The 14,113-nt window shown below is 39.5% G+C and overlaps 1 protein-coding gene across 5 annotated transcripts in view; it reads left to right on the top strand.

Annotated features, from left to right (window-relative positions):
* The window catches only part of CDC14A (cell division cycle 14A), a 181,312-nt gene that overhangs the window by 79,992 nt on the left and 87,207 nt on the right, over positions 1-14,113 (top strand). For all 5 annotated transcript variants that reach the window (XM_060142450.1, XM_060142449.1, XM_060142451.1 and 2 more), the window contains 2 exons: positions 5,811-5,877; positions 8,895-8,957. In XM_060142450.1, the coding sequence (XP_059998433.1) occupies positions 5,811-5,877; positions 8,895-8,957 (130 nt within the window). The remainder of the gene's footprint in view (positions 1-5,810; positions 5,878-8,894; positions 8,958-14,113) is intronic.

The following is a 14,113-nucleotide window of genomic DNA, read 5'->3' as shown; positions in this document are numbered from 1 at the left end:
CAAGTTCCTTTACTTAATTTAAACATTTATTGACAAACATTTATTGACTATCTATTTCATGCCAGGCACTGTATTAGGTACTAAAGAGACAATGGTGAGTAAAAAAACATATAGATCCCGTCTTCTTAGGGACTATTGTAGAGAGAGAGTCAGGGAATCAAATAAGCACATCATGATATAATGTCAAACTGTAGTTAAGTCCAGTGGAAAACAATGGGGACCTGATCTAGCCGGAGTGGGGTTGGAGGATTTTCCCTGAGACAAGTCATCTTTGAGCTGGGATCTGAAGGGTGAGTAGGGTGACCTAGGCAAGGCGATTGGAGAACATGTGACCAGGGGAGCAAAGGTTCAGAGTGCCCCTCTGAGGAGCTCAGGGAAGGGGGTTGTGATGGGCACAGAGAATGAGGGAGCATGATGTGAGGAGGAGACTGGAGAGGCGGGCAGGGCCAGATACCACAGGCCTTGCATCCATTTTAGAATTTGAACCTTCCCTCGAGAGAGCAGTGGGAATCAGAGAAGGGCTACAGCAGAAGAGTGGCTGGATCAGACTTGCCTGTTAAAGAAATCACTCTGGCTGCAGTGAAGAGAACTGATTAGAAAGGCGAGGGGTGGATGTGGGGAGGCTCTTGTAGTGTGTGGAGAGGTGCTACGTGAGAGGCAGCAGAACCGAGGAGAAGTAAATGCGTTCACAAGATGTTTAGGAGGGAAACACAGTGGGGCACGGTGCAGTAGGGTATGGGAAATGAGAGAGACAGAAGGACTTCTGGCTGTAGCTTGAGTGATTGTGGAAGCTGTGTCTTTTACCAAGTTACAGAGGGTTGGAGGATCAGATTATTGTTGTTGTTTTGAGGTAGGGGCAGATTCAAGAGATTCTTCTTCCACAATGAGTTTGAGATGCCTTAAGACACCCAAATGGAAATGTCATGTATGTGGTTGGCTGTCCTGCCTTGGAGTTTTAAGGACTTTGTGCTAGGGAGATAAATTTGAGGGTTATTGACAGATAGATGGTACCTTACATAGATGAGATTGTGTAGGGCAGGGATTTTCAAAATGTGGTCCCTCCTACCAGCAGCACTGATACCACCTGGAAACTTGTTAGAAATGCAGATTCTCAGACCCCGTTCCATACCTACTGAATCAGAAACTCGGGTGGGGCCCAGCATTCTGTGTTTTAAGAAGCCATCTCGGTGATGCTGATGCTGATGAATGCTAAAGTTTGAGAGCACCTGGTCTCAGAAGAGAGCATGGAGTGCGGAGAATTTGAGTCTGGAATTGAATCTTGAAGAGACTGGGAGGTGAAGGATGACTTTGCAGAGGAGATTGGGAAGGAGTAGTGTTTAGAGAGGTCAAAGCAAAATCCAGGAACAGTGAAGAGAATATTCAGAGGGAATTACTTGTTCTTGACCGAGTAAATAAAATGATGCTTGCAGAATGTTCCCTGAACTTAGAATAAGCAAATCTAGAGACAGAAAGTAGATTAGTGATCGCCAGGGTTGGAGTGGGGACGGGGAATGAATGAGGAGTTATTGCAAATGGATATAGAGTTTCTTTCTGGTGGTAAAATGGTTTCGAATTAGTGGTGTGCACTGTGACTATAGTAAAAATCACAGCATTATGAATACATTAAAAATCACTGAATTGTACATTTTAGAAAGGCTAAAATGGTGAATTTTATCTCAATTAAAAAAAAAGTCCCCTGGGCTTAGCCATATGGAGGTCATTGGTGACCTTAGTGAGAAATGTTCATGGCATGGATGAGGGTGGAAGCAGAACAGAGGAGGTTAAGATGTGAGAGAAGAGAAAGTGGGGGCAGGAAGATGAATAGTTTCTCAGAGAAGCCCTGTTTTAAAGAGGAGGCCAAAGAGAGGGTGGTGGCTGAAGTTAAGAAAATTTCAGATATTTTTTTTCTTTTAAAGATGGTACGGACTTGAAAATGTTCGACTGCTATTGGGAAGGATCCAAGAGAGAGATACGGAGAGGAAAGAAATCATCCACTGTGTTGAATAATGATGCAGTTGCAGGGTAGGAAAGGACTTTTGAGTTTAATAGAGCCTGGTGTTTTCCTAATCTTCACCTCCATTTCCTATAACAATGTAGGTGAAAAATATTTCTTGCAAGCCATCTGCCAATTCAAACTTGAACGTCGTGTGGGGCAGGTTATCTTGCTGCCTTCCAGGACCAACCATTTTATTTTTAGATGGTTCTAACTACATTGGGTGGTTGAGGAAACTCAACAGGTAAGATTTATTTATAAAGTAGGAGATAATATTGCTTTTATAGAGTAAAATTTTTCAGCTTCTTAAAGTACTTTCAAACTTATTATAGTCATTTCCTTCGTTCTTATTTCCAGAAGAACCCAGTGCTGCCACTTCCTGAGCCTTTTGCAAATTATCTGGTATTAATTGGGTTGATGCTCTGATTTTTCCCCTGTCACCTTAGTATTCAGTTTTCTTGGTCTTCTAATTTATTATCACTCATGTATCTGACTTCCAGCTTTCAGAATTTTATTGCTGTTGTCTGTTCTCATTCTCCCTGACCTTGTTGGATTCCATTTAAAAAGCCTTTTAAAATTCTCTTTTTAGTGGGGTTTTTGTAGATAACATGGATTTACTCTGCCACCTTTATCTTTCTCCCTTTTTTTCCCCCAGAGAATATGTAACATGTTTTTGTGTCCCTTCACTTTTATGGTTACTTTCCTTTGACTGTGTATGAGCCAGGTGCCACTAATAAGCCATTTCTCTCTTGCGTAGTTATGAGGGCAGGTTTTGGGAACCTGTTGCCTTCATGAGGATTAAATGTGTTAATGCATCTAAATTACCCAGCATAGTAAGTGTTGGAAAAAGGTATGTCATCAACTTTCCCCAGTCCTGAGGATGTGACTTAATTTTATTGCATCCCTTATTATATTTCAATTTGTGAATGTCAGCCTGTCTTTCTAGCCTGCTGTAACTGCTTTGTATCCTAATTTTGTCAGATGGCCTGTTAACGCACCCTCGCTCTCAGGTCTGCACATTTGATCACCAAGTCACCAGAGCTCTCTTTTCAGTTGTTGGTAAAAACTGTGGCTATGCTAAGACAAGAGATATCATGATAATCTCACCATGCTTTGCAGACAGTACGAGAGACTGGATCTGGAGCTTTTCTGATAACTTACATTTGTGGATCGGTTTAGCTGCGTCTAGGTGGGAAGATACACTTGAGGGAAGTAAGGAGCACCTTCAATTCTTATCATTTCTTTTACTCTTTTTAAATACAGATAAGTTTTTTCCCTAAGTTTTTCTTTTCTCTACCAAAGCAGTAGTTTTTAAACTAGAGTCTATAGAGAGAATTCAGATGACAAAAATATCTTTTTTTAAAAATTAATTAATTATTTATTTATTCTTGGCTGTGTTGGGTCTTCGTTTCTGTGCGAGGGCTTTCTCTAGTTGCGGCCAGCGGGGGCCACCCTTCATCGTGGTGCGCGGGCCTCTCACTATCGCGGCCTCTCTTGTTGCAGAGCACAGGCTCTAGGTGCGTATGCTCAGTGGCTGTGGCTCACGGGCTTAGTTGCTCCCGGGCCTAGTTGCTCCCGGGCCTAGTTGCTCCGCGGCATGTGGGATCTTCCCATACCAGGGCCTGAAGCCGTGTCCTCTGCATTGGCAGGCAGATTCTTTTTATTTTTATTTTTTTGCGGTACGCGGGCCTCTCACCACCGCGGCCCCTCCCACCGCGGAGCACAGGCTCCGGACGCGCAGGCTCAGCGGCCGTGGCTCACGGGCCCAGCTGCTCCGCGGCACGTGGGATCTTCCCACGAACCTGTGTCCCCTGCATCGGCAGGCGGACTCCCAACCACTGCGCCACCAGGGAAGCCCACAAAAATATCTTTATTTTCACTAGCCATGTAAGTTATAAGATTGCATCCAATTATAAATGTTGGAAATAAACTATAGTAGTATTAGCAATATAAGTGACTTTTTCACAATAGAAACTACATTTTTATATCCCATTGCAGTTGTTGCATATATCTTAAGATATTTATGTTCATTTCTTCTTTAAAATTATAGTTGTTATCAGACCTGCTACTAGATCTTGTTATATATCAATATTAACAATAATTTGTTACATTTTGATGACTGTTCTGTTATTTCTATGTATTTTATTTTATGCATTTAAAAACATTCTGAGAATAGACATTCACAGGCTTCATCAGAATGATGAAGGGGCGTCCTGCTGAAGGGGGGTCCATGACACACAAAAGATTCTGAACTCTTGTCCTAAAAAGACAAGTTCCTACAAAGGAATGTGTGGTTATTTATATAAACTAGTATTTTGTCTTAGATCCCCAGCTACTCCTTTCTCTGGTTTAATCCCTTAAAGTTTGCTTCTTAATATATGGCTTATATCTTTACAAGATATTTGAAATGGGGTTATTTGTTTTTCACTGACCCATGAGTTCAGATGGCATTAAAAAAAGAACTCTTGAAGTCACGATTAAATATCTAGAATAACCCTTCCTTAACATAGGTTAACTTTGATGTTTCAGGACTTAAACATTTCTGTTAGGCTGCTTTGCTAACCTACTATTTTTAAATTAGGTTATTAGGATGCTGAAACTCAGTGATGTTGACATTGCATTTAAATTCGTGGCTTAGCAGCCATAGTTTCAAGTTACCTTAGATGGTTGTGATACAAGATTCAGTTTTATGTTAATTATGTGTTAAAGCCTTTAAGGGTCATTTTCTCCTCATGGATCATCTTCTGTGGCTGCCCCCTTCCTCCCCACCTTGGACCAACTCTGTGTGGTACATTTGACTTTGTGATTGGCAGGTGCCTGACAGCTCTATTCCTTCAGGTCAGCAGTGGGGGCTGGGAAGAGCGACTGAGAGCCTTGAGGTCAAGTTTCTTGCCTTGGACACCTTGGAACATTGTTAGTGTTAAAGCTCCAGTGCCAGTTCTTGCTAACTGACCTGAACTTGATACTTCAGTTTTATGTTGCCTAAAGCAGGCCTGCTAAGTTGCTCTAAAAATTTAAATAAAGGATGAAGCACTCAGTTTTCGGTGCAGTAGGTCTCCACTCCTTTTGATAGAACACTTCATGGTGCATTAGAAGCTCTCCTGGATCCTGAGAGGAGATTGTTTGGAAGCATTTTCCTTGGCATTTTTTTTTGTGGGGGGGGTGGGGGAATGAGGGTGGGGCGGGGGGCAAAATAGAGGTAGTGGCGTATAATCCATGAAAACAACTGCCAGGTTCTGTTGACCTGCATGCATTGTCCCATTTAAATTTTTACGCTAGTATTTGCCATATTCCTGACAGATGGTTGTTTCTCTGTCTGAATACTTCTCATGATGATGCATGTTTTCGTTAATGAAATACTCACTGTTAATAATAATAAGAATAGTCATAATATTTATTGTTTCCTTTGTGCTAGGCACTATAGGAAGGACTTTATATTTTTTAAATGTAATCTGACAACAATCCTGTGAACAGTAGCTGCTATCAGTACCTTCATTTCACAGATGAGGAAACCAAGACTCATAGAGGTAAAATAACTTGCTTGAGGTCCCAGCCAATTCGTGGCAGTGTTGGAATTTGAAGACAGCCTGATTCCAGAGCTCAGGTTCCTAAATCTGCTTTCTTATTAATTCAGCTAGTTGGATTAAAGCAATTTCAGAAGTTCTGGAGTTAAGCTAGTAGGATCTGATGTGTTACATAAGTTTACCATGTTGACAGCTGTGAATCCAAATAAGCATGTCTCCAACTGACTTTGGTATTTTATTATTTGAGTGTTCTAAATGCATGTTTTTAATGTTAAGTTTTTTTGTGTTCACAGGGATGCTTCCTTTGGAAATTGCACTTACAATCTCACCATCCTCGACTGTTTGCACGGAATCAGAAAGGTAATAACAATCTCCTTGCTGTGGTCGACATTGTAGTTTAACAATATGAAGAAAGAATTATGTCTATATCCTTGTTTGTTGTTGGAGAGAAGAGAGGGGAGGGAATAAGAAGGCAGCTTTCCACTTCTTAAACAATGATGGATCTGTAATACACAGACCACAGGGCAAATAGGGGCGGTGTTTCAAGGGATAACTCTTCTTATAGAAGTGGAAGGGGTCTCCCTTTCTCACTTAAACAATTTGTGTTATCACTTCTGTCTGCTGCTGTGCCTGTGATGTTGCTTTGTCACCTGCTCAGCTTCATTATCAAGCTAGATCTTGGTGTGGGAGGGACAGGAAGTTATCTAAGTCTCCTCTGTTAATGTGGAGAACATTTCCACATTGTTTTTCTAACTGGATAGTATTACATGCCCATGAACATGAAGTAGTAAGCAGGTCAGATATTATTATCTCATTTTTACAGTTGAGGAAACAACCCCAGCGAGGTTAAGTCACTCTCAGGGCCACAGGGAGTTATTAGGAGGGCTCGTTCTAACTCAGATTTCCATATCAATATGGAGTTCTTGCTCATATCCTATCCAGGTATGTCATAAATCAATGGTTGTCAAATGGTGGGGACTTGTGGAGAGATGCAAATTCTCAGACCTTATCCGAGACTGATTGAACCATAAATTCTGGGAGTGGTGCCCTGCTGTCTGTGTTTGTATAATCCCTCCATGTGATTTGATGCACTCTGAAGTTTAGAGTCATAATTATTTAGTTATTTATATATATATTATGGAGAAGTTAATCTAAAAGATCTTTGAGAATTTTGGAACATGTTTTAGAAACATTGATTTACAAGCTGAGAAGTCATGCATGCTATACTGTGAATTCTAATGAAGGTTCAAGGTACATCATTCCATCTAGAACATATAGTCAAGACTTATGAGTCAGGAATGTACGTGTTTCAGAACCCATTGGCAAGGGTCATCGTGGACTGTAAATATAGTATCAGTAGTGAGTCTTGTTCTAGTTTCTTTTCTCTGATGTAATATAACATTGCTTTGGCCCTGTTTTAATTTGAGAAAATTGCTATGGTAAAATATGGTACTTGTTTTCTGTATGTATATTTTTGACTTTGATATTTCATCTAGAAATGAATATAGACTCTGTAAAACTTTAGTTCTCTTTTCACTTAAAAACTATCAAGATAATCTAGCCTATCCCCTGCAAATAATATCACCAACACACACTTCCAGTAACACCAGTTAAGAACCCTTCTACATCCAGTATACCCTTATGTATACTGGATATATCACCCAGTATACAACCTAAAATTGTAGCATTTAAAAAAGTAATTTACTTATTGTTACATTATTATTATTTTGCCTATCCTGCCATCTGGTACAGGCTGTTTCTTTTATAAAACTTACGAAATTGAAAAAGAGTTCACACTGGAATATCCTTGCCTGTTATTATGGTAACTGGTAACTTGATATAGACATTTATGACATCCTTCCTGTTACAAAGGAAAGGCACGACTTTGTTCATTAAGGTCTTCTGTAAATTTCTTGTTTCATCAGATGCTGGGTTTATTTTACCCAAATGAAGATGAGATTTTAGAGGATCTGATAGATTGTTCAACATGTCTTTAAGCGACTGGGACACACTTTCCCTCTGTACATTCTTCTATAAAGCATCGTGTGCTGGGCTATTTTTGTGGCAATGAGCACCATACCTCCTAAGAAGGTAGACAGACTATGGCCACATTTTTCCCTTTGTAAGAAGCATATCTTTCTGATTTTGATGTATCAGCGTCATTATAAGCATCAGTTATATATGTGTGAACCGCACACAGAGGCATACACAAACACAAACACATTTAAAAAAAGAGGAAGGAAAGGGATACTTCAGGGCATTATATTCTCACCATTTTCTCTGAAATGGTACATATGGCTGAAGTAAGCGTCTTTGTTTCGATGTGGAATAATTTAAATAGCTTGTTCTGCTTATCCTGTAGAGGTTGTCTAAATCACTGTTGTCAGAATTTATAAGAATCACCTAGCAAGGCATTTTAAAAATGATGATCCCACCCCCAAAGAACCTGATTTCATAGTTCTGGGATGGGGCCTAACGGTCTGGATTTTAAATATAAATTACCTTAAATGCAGGTGGTCCATGTTCTATACTTTGGAAAACACTGGTCTCTAAGGTATTTTCAAAGATAGATGTACTAAACTTGGTTTAACAGTTTCTTCTGTTTTTAATGACTTGATCATGTAACTTTCAAAAGTAACTGTGGTTTGGTATTCTATTGTAATCTGTATAGCTTCATGACATACAAAAAAAAAGACTGTCCTCTTCAAAATATTTTATCTGAGTAAGCCAGATAGTTTTTAGTTCTAAGTCATTGGTTACAAAAAGGAGTATGAAATTTTTCTTCATGTTGTTAAAACAGATCAATTCTTCCTTCTAAATTGTAAGAGTAATCAAGTACATTTTTACTCTGTCAGAAACTATCACCATAAAACAAATTCTCTCAATGTAGAGTTTTAGGAACAAATAAGGGCCTAAAATGCTCTTTTTACTAAGTATCTCACTAATGATAAAAGGAAAATAAAACCTAAGAATAATTGTTTTTTCTTCTAACTGAAAATTTAATCACTATTATATACTCTGTCATAGTTAGGTATAAATTAATTGCATAGTTCCCAATAGGTTTTAACTATACATTTGCTAGTATGTTCCATTTGATATACATAAGTAATTTTACATACAAAACTAATGTATATTAGACCTTAAGAGACATATTTTGTGGGACATATTTTCATGTTTTTCTAAGTGTTTAGTCCCACTGGCAAGAAAATCTCAAAGCAAAATTAGATGTTAGATGATTGCTTGGTATGCATTACAAATAAAGGTTTCAAGCTTTCTCCTTCAGATCAGGCAGGATCATTTGTGAGCAGGAATTCCAGAAACGGCTAGAAGTCGTTACCAATTTCACATGCAAAAACTAATTCAAATTCTTATTTTAGGGATTACAACATGGATTTTTTGACTTTGAGACCTTTGATGTGGATGAATATGAACATTATGAGGTTTGTACACTTTATCTTTTTGCAAGATATAATTTCACATTGATTAAATTGTTCTTTTTTTCCTAGCACTCAGGTATTGCAAATTGATTGGCTGCTAAATAAAAGCATTCTGCAGTTTTCTATAGTTGTCAGTTTAATCCTTTCAGCTTTGGTTATTGCCTTTGAACCAGGACTTATCAAAATTTTCGTTGGGAAAATGCCATACCTCTCTATATTCTTTCATCAAACCTTTATTGACAATTACTTTGAACCTTCAGTTTGTAAGAAAAAATAATTTAAAACTACATTTTGGTAATAAAATTTTGTTACTTTTATTTTTTTAAATTTATGTTTTGGTTAAAACAAAACCGGATTTATGCCGTATAATATTTTTGACTGCATATATTTTATTTTGAAATACATCTGAATGTACTCAGTTCTAAGAGTTGGCTGCATTTTTTCCCCATGGTGCCATTACAAAGCTTTCGAATAGTATCTTGCCTGTTCAGTGAAGCAATTTAGGCAAAGGCTGTCCAAGTTACATTGTGCTATAAGGAGACGTTGAGGAAGAGCACTTGCTGGGTAGTAGAGGAGTCTAGAAGTAGTTAACTTTTCCTAAAGATGAGACATCTGTAGACTCTGAGTAGTCTGACCACTCCATGAAACTGAGCTCGTCTGTCGTGGCTCTCCTGAGGAGTTATAACATTTATCACTCTCCTTAGCAAGACAAGGGTAGCCCTCCCATTCTGGGCTCTAGTTCAGGATGTGTCTATTTGGATATCCTGCTTCCGTGTTAAACTTAACACATCTGAGAAGAAATTAATCATCTTTCACCCAAACATGGGCTTCTGCTTTGTTCCTCTGTATTAATGGCATCACCATTGTACTGTTCACCCAGGCTCAAGACTAGAAACATTTCTTTTTTCTCGCCCCCCCAGTCTAATGAGTATTTGAGTTCCCATTGCTAGGGACCCAGGGTGTATTTTTCATCTCTTTCTTCCTTTCTGTTCTCACTTCCTTCCCCTGGCTCAGGTCTTGTGTCCCATCCGGTAGACTATTACAACTGCTCTTCAAGCAGCCCAGGCCCTTCTCCTCTTGGTCTTTCACACACTTGACTGAGTGGTCTTAAAACAGAGCTCTCGTCTTGTCTTGGCCCCAAACTGGGTGCTGCTCTCATTACTCGGCTCAAATGAGGATAAACTCCCCTGTCCTCGTATTGTTAGCTTTGGATGAGGTCCAGCCCACCTTGCTAGCCTGTCTCCTGTTTCTCCCCTGTATGCACTCTCTGTTCCAGCCGCACCGAGCTGCTTAGTTACTGTTTCTTGAATGTCTCTGCACCCTGGCTGAGCTTTCTTTCTCCAGATACCTGTCTCCTTTAACATCTCCCTCCTCCACTTGTGTGTGTAAAGTCCTCCACAGGTCAGCTCTCACTCTCTACAGAATTCTCTCCCCCTCAATTTCATGTGTCACAATTTGTGCTTTCCATTTTTCTTACATCCTGGCTATTTGCACACAAGCCTTATTTTCCTTATTAGATTGTAAATTCCTTGTGGGTGGGACATGACTAAATGGAAAATATGTATTGTGTTCTTGGGTAGAAAGATTTAACATCATAAAACTGCCACTTCTCCCCAAATTAATACATGTAGTACAATTTATTAAAAATCTCCAAAGAATTTCTTCTTCTTTTTAAACTCCAAAAGCATCGTTATTGTGGCATTTCTAGTAGTGTCAAAAGAAAAAAAATCCTCCCCCCCCCAGAAAAAAAGAACTAGAAACAAAAAGACTATGTACTTATAAGGGAAAGGTTGAATAAATAACCTGTAGTGCAGATACACCATGGAATGTTACACAGTCATTTGAAAAAATTGATGTGAGCTATACCACTTGTCTTGGAATGATTTCTATTATATATTGACGGGAAAAAGTTGATACAGAAGAGTGCTTATAGTATAATCCCCCCTTTTTAACAAACAATGACAAGACCCCCTCCACCCTGTACATGTATATGTGTATCTGTGTTGTATGAGCAAAGGTAATTTCCTGTGAAGCGAACGAAGCTTAAATTTTAGAGGGCCCCACTTGCATGGGCGCCTTTTTTGTGTTCTTAACATTGTATTCTTTTCTTAAAATGGGCCTCCACATTAGATAAATTTCAGTTGCTGCCCAAACCTGAATCTCTGTCCCACGTATATGAACCTGGAGAAAAATATATGGTGGAACTCTAAAGCCATTTCAGTGAAAGGAGAGATTACAGTGGAGGCTAGAGAGGGAGGAGGGGGAGGACATGCCACAGTAAAGAAAGAAAACTTGTCAATGTCTTACTTATTCCTTTATCTTCTTAAAAACTTTAATGGTGATGTTGAGAGTTAGTTGAAAAAGCGATTGAAAAACCTGAAACATAGTACAATTTCATTCTTGAGAACCAACCAACAAACCAAACATCTGGTAAGAATGTGGTCACACTGTAACCTGAATAAATAACTACTACCATCACTACCACCACCACGAGCACCACCACGCCCACCACCATCACCAGTACCACCAGCACCAGCACCACCACCAGCACCACCACCACCACGCCCACCACCATCACCAGTACCACCACCACCACCACCAGCACCACCAGCACCACCACCACCACCACCACCACGAGCACCACCACGCCCACCACCATCACCAGTACCACCACCACCACCACCACCACCACCACCACCAGCACCACCAGCACCACTACCACCAGCACCACCGCTCAGGTAATGGCAGGAGGGAGAGGAGGCAGTTGGTGAGCATTTGAAAAGTTTTCCGTCAGATAACTTCCTCTTTGAGAACGATATATCCATTCTGTCATAAAGCCAAAAAATAGAAAAGCACAAGTCGAAGCGTGATCGGCAGGTGGTGGGCATTTCATAAACGCTGCTTAAGGAATAAATGGATATAAGTAAAGGAACTCTCTTCCCGACAAACTGTGGACCATTCATTCCTTGTCATAACTTCTCCCACTGTTTGCTCTGCTTCGGTGTCTGGACATTTGGTAAACTTGTGGAATAGCTAAGTTCATAGGCTTCATTAGCTCCAACAGTGTCAGTATTCCAATGTTGTTTGTAGTTTTCAAAGTAAAATTTTATCACTGATAGCAAATTATGAGAATGTAAGTCTTAGATAATATGGCAATGCTCAAGTTAAAGCTTTTTAAAAAGGCACTTCTGGACTAAACCACATTTAATATATAATATGACTCAAGAAAAAACCTAAAGTAATGATGTGGCAGTTCTATGTGAGATTAAAAGGGAGTCTTATGGAAGAAAAAAAAAGAGAGTCTTTATGATAACAGTGCTGCTTATAAATGCTGTTAATGACAAGGTCAGCACAAGAACCACTCTGCTCATTCTGCAAAAGGGTCTAGAGCAGTGCTGTCCAATAGAATTATATGAGAGTATATCTATATATATTTTAAAATTCTAGCAGCCATATTTAGAAAAAGTAAAGAGGAATGATGAAATTAATTTTAATGATATATATTTAATGCAATATACCAGAAGTATTATTTCAACATGTAATCAATATAAAAATTATTAATGAGGTATTTTATGTTTCTAACTTTGAACTGAGCCTTTGAAACCCAGCGTGTAGTTTATACTACGGCACATCTCAGTTTGGACCAGCCACATTTCAAGTGCTTGGTAGCCACACGTAGCTAAAGTGAAGATTCTGCAAGGACAGGCTTGCCGATGAACTATCATAGCCCCTCAGAATGACATGAAGCCTAGGATGAGCAGTACAGGTTGCACCTTCTAGCTTCAGGTGATCTAATTGTTCACATAAGAATTAATTTCAAGGCTCTGTTCTATTTAGAAGGCTTGGGGTAAGATATCTCAGATATCTTGCTTAATTTTCTTGTGGCTTCCAAATAGTCCACTGTATTAATTATTGATAAACAAATGTATCTTCTAAAATATGGTCTCTCAGGTTCTTTGCCAAGCCGATGTGGAACTGTACATTCTTCATTTTGCACTGATCAAATAGATATAAGCCTGGGAGCTATGCTGGGAAGGTCCAGTAAAGTAACTGCAAGATGGTGGCCCAGAAGCTTCTGCTAGGAATCAGTGTCACCTTTTCCAACAGGCTTCTTAAGGTATTTTCCAAGAACTTGAGAAATCTAACCATTGATCAGTACATTTGAAAAATAGAAATAGACCTTTTGCCCTCAGGAAAAACAATGAAGATGAAAGAGTTTGAGTATTCAATCGAGTTATGTACCTGTAGGTATGTGAGGAACTGTATCCTCTCTAGTAGTAAAGCTTAGTGGTTTATTGCTAATATAGGACAATATTCTGCTTGTAAGACCCTGAAGTGGCACCCATATAGAGGCTGCCTTCAGTCAACTCCTGTTCTTTTGGGAAACTGTCCTTACCAAGTAAGACCTTGTCTAAACACCACCGATCACTAATGATGCTACTCTTAAGCAGTCATTATTCATCAAAGAGAATTTGAAGTTGTGTCTTCAGTTCCTTATATTGGGTGTCCCCTAAGCAAAGCAAAATGGGACTTTCCACTGTTTACCAGAAGGCTTGCCATATTTGATGATGTCCCTGTGTTGGCCATGCAGAGATGAGCTCACAGAGCAGTACCGTGTGCCTAGTTGAGGGGAGGGGAGAGGGAGAGAAATGCAAAGAAATGCAGCTTCAGTGGCAGCATTTGGAGATGCCTTATCAGTGTGGCTTACATTAATTACCGCATCCAGAATTTGGTCCATGCAACTTTGAGGAGCTGCCTTAAATACCCTTTTGGGAATCATCTGGAGCTTAAAGTTCACGTAAAACCTACTTCCAACGCTAAGAAATTACTTTGACTTCTTTCTTTGAGCTATTTCATATCCGCCATTATTTTTTTTCTCCATAAATCATTCCTTTATTTTGAGAAAAAAATGCTTTCTATGAAATAATTTTGTCAATATGAGGATATTTTCCCAGAATATCAAGTTATTACTGACTTGCCCCTGTGCTTTTACATGCTGGCAAACCTGGGACACTTCTTCACCATGGGTTACTTGATGGAAGTGGTTAGAGCTGGGCTTGGCTTCTGTAGGCCTGGTGACAGACAAATTGGTTCCTGCCTATTTGAGAGTGGAGTCACAGCACAAGGCTTCCTCTTGTTTCTCCCGTCACGGCACACGT

Source organism: Lagenorhynchus albirostris, chromosome 2, assembly GCF_949774975.1.
Source record: "Lagenorhynchus albirostris chromosome 2, mLagAlb1.1, whole genome shotgun sequence".
Classification (NCBI taxonomy): Eukaryota; Metazoa; Chordata; class Mammalia; order Artiodactyla; family Delphinidae; genus Lagenorhynchus; species Lagenorhynchus albirostris.
The sequence above is the reverse complement of the archived record's forward strand: the minus strand, read 5'-3'. Positions and strand labels throughout refer to the sequence as shown.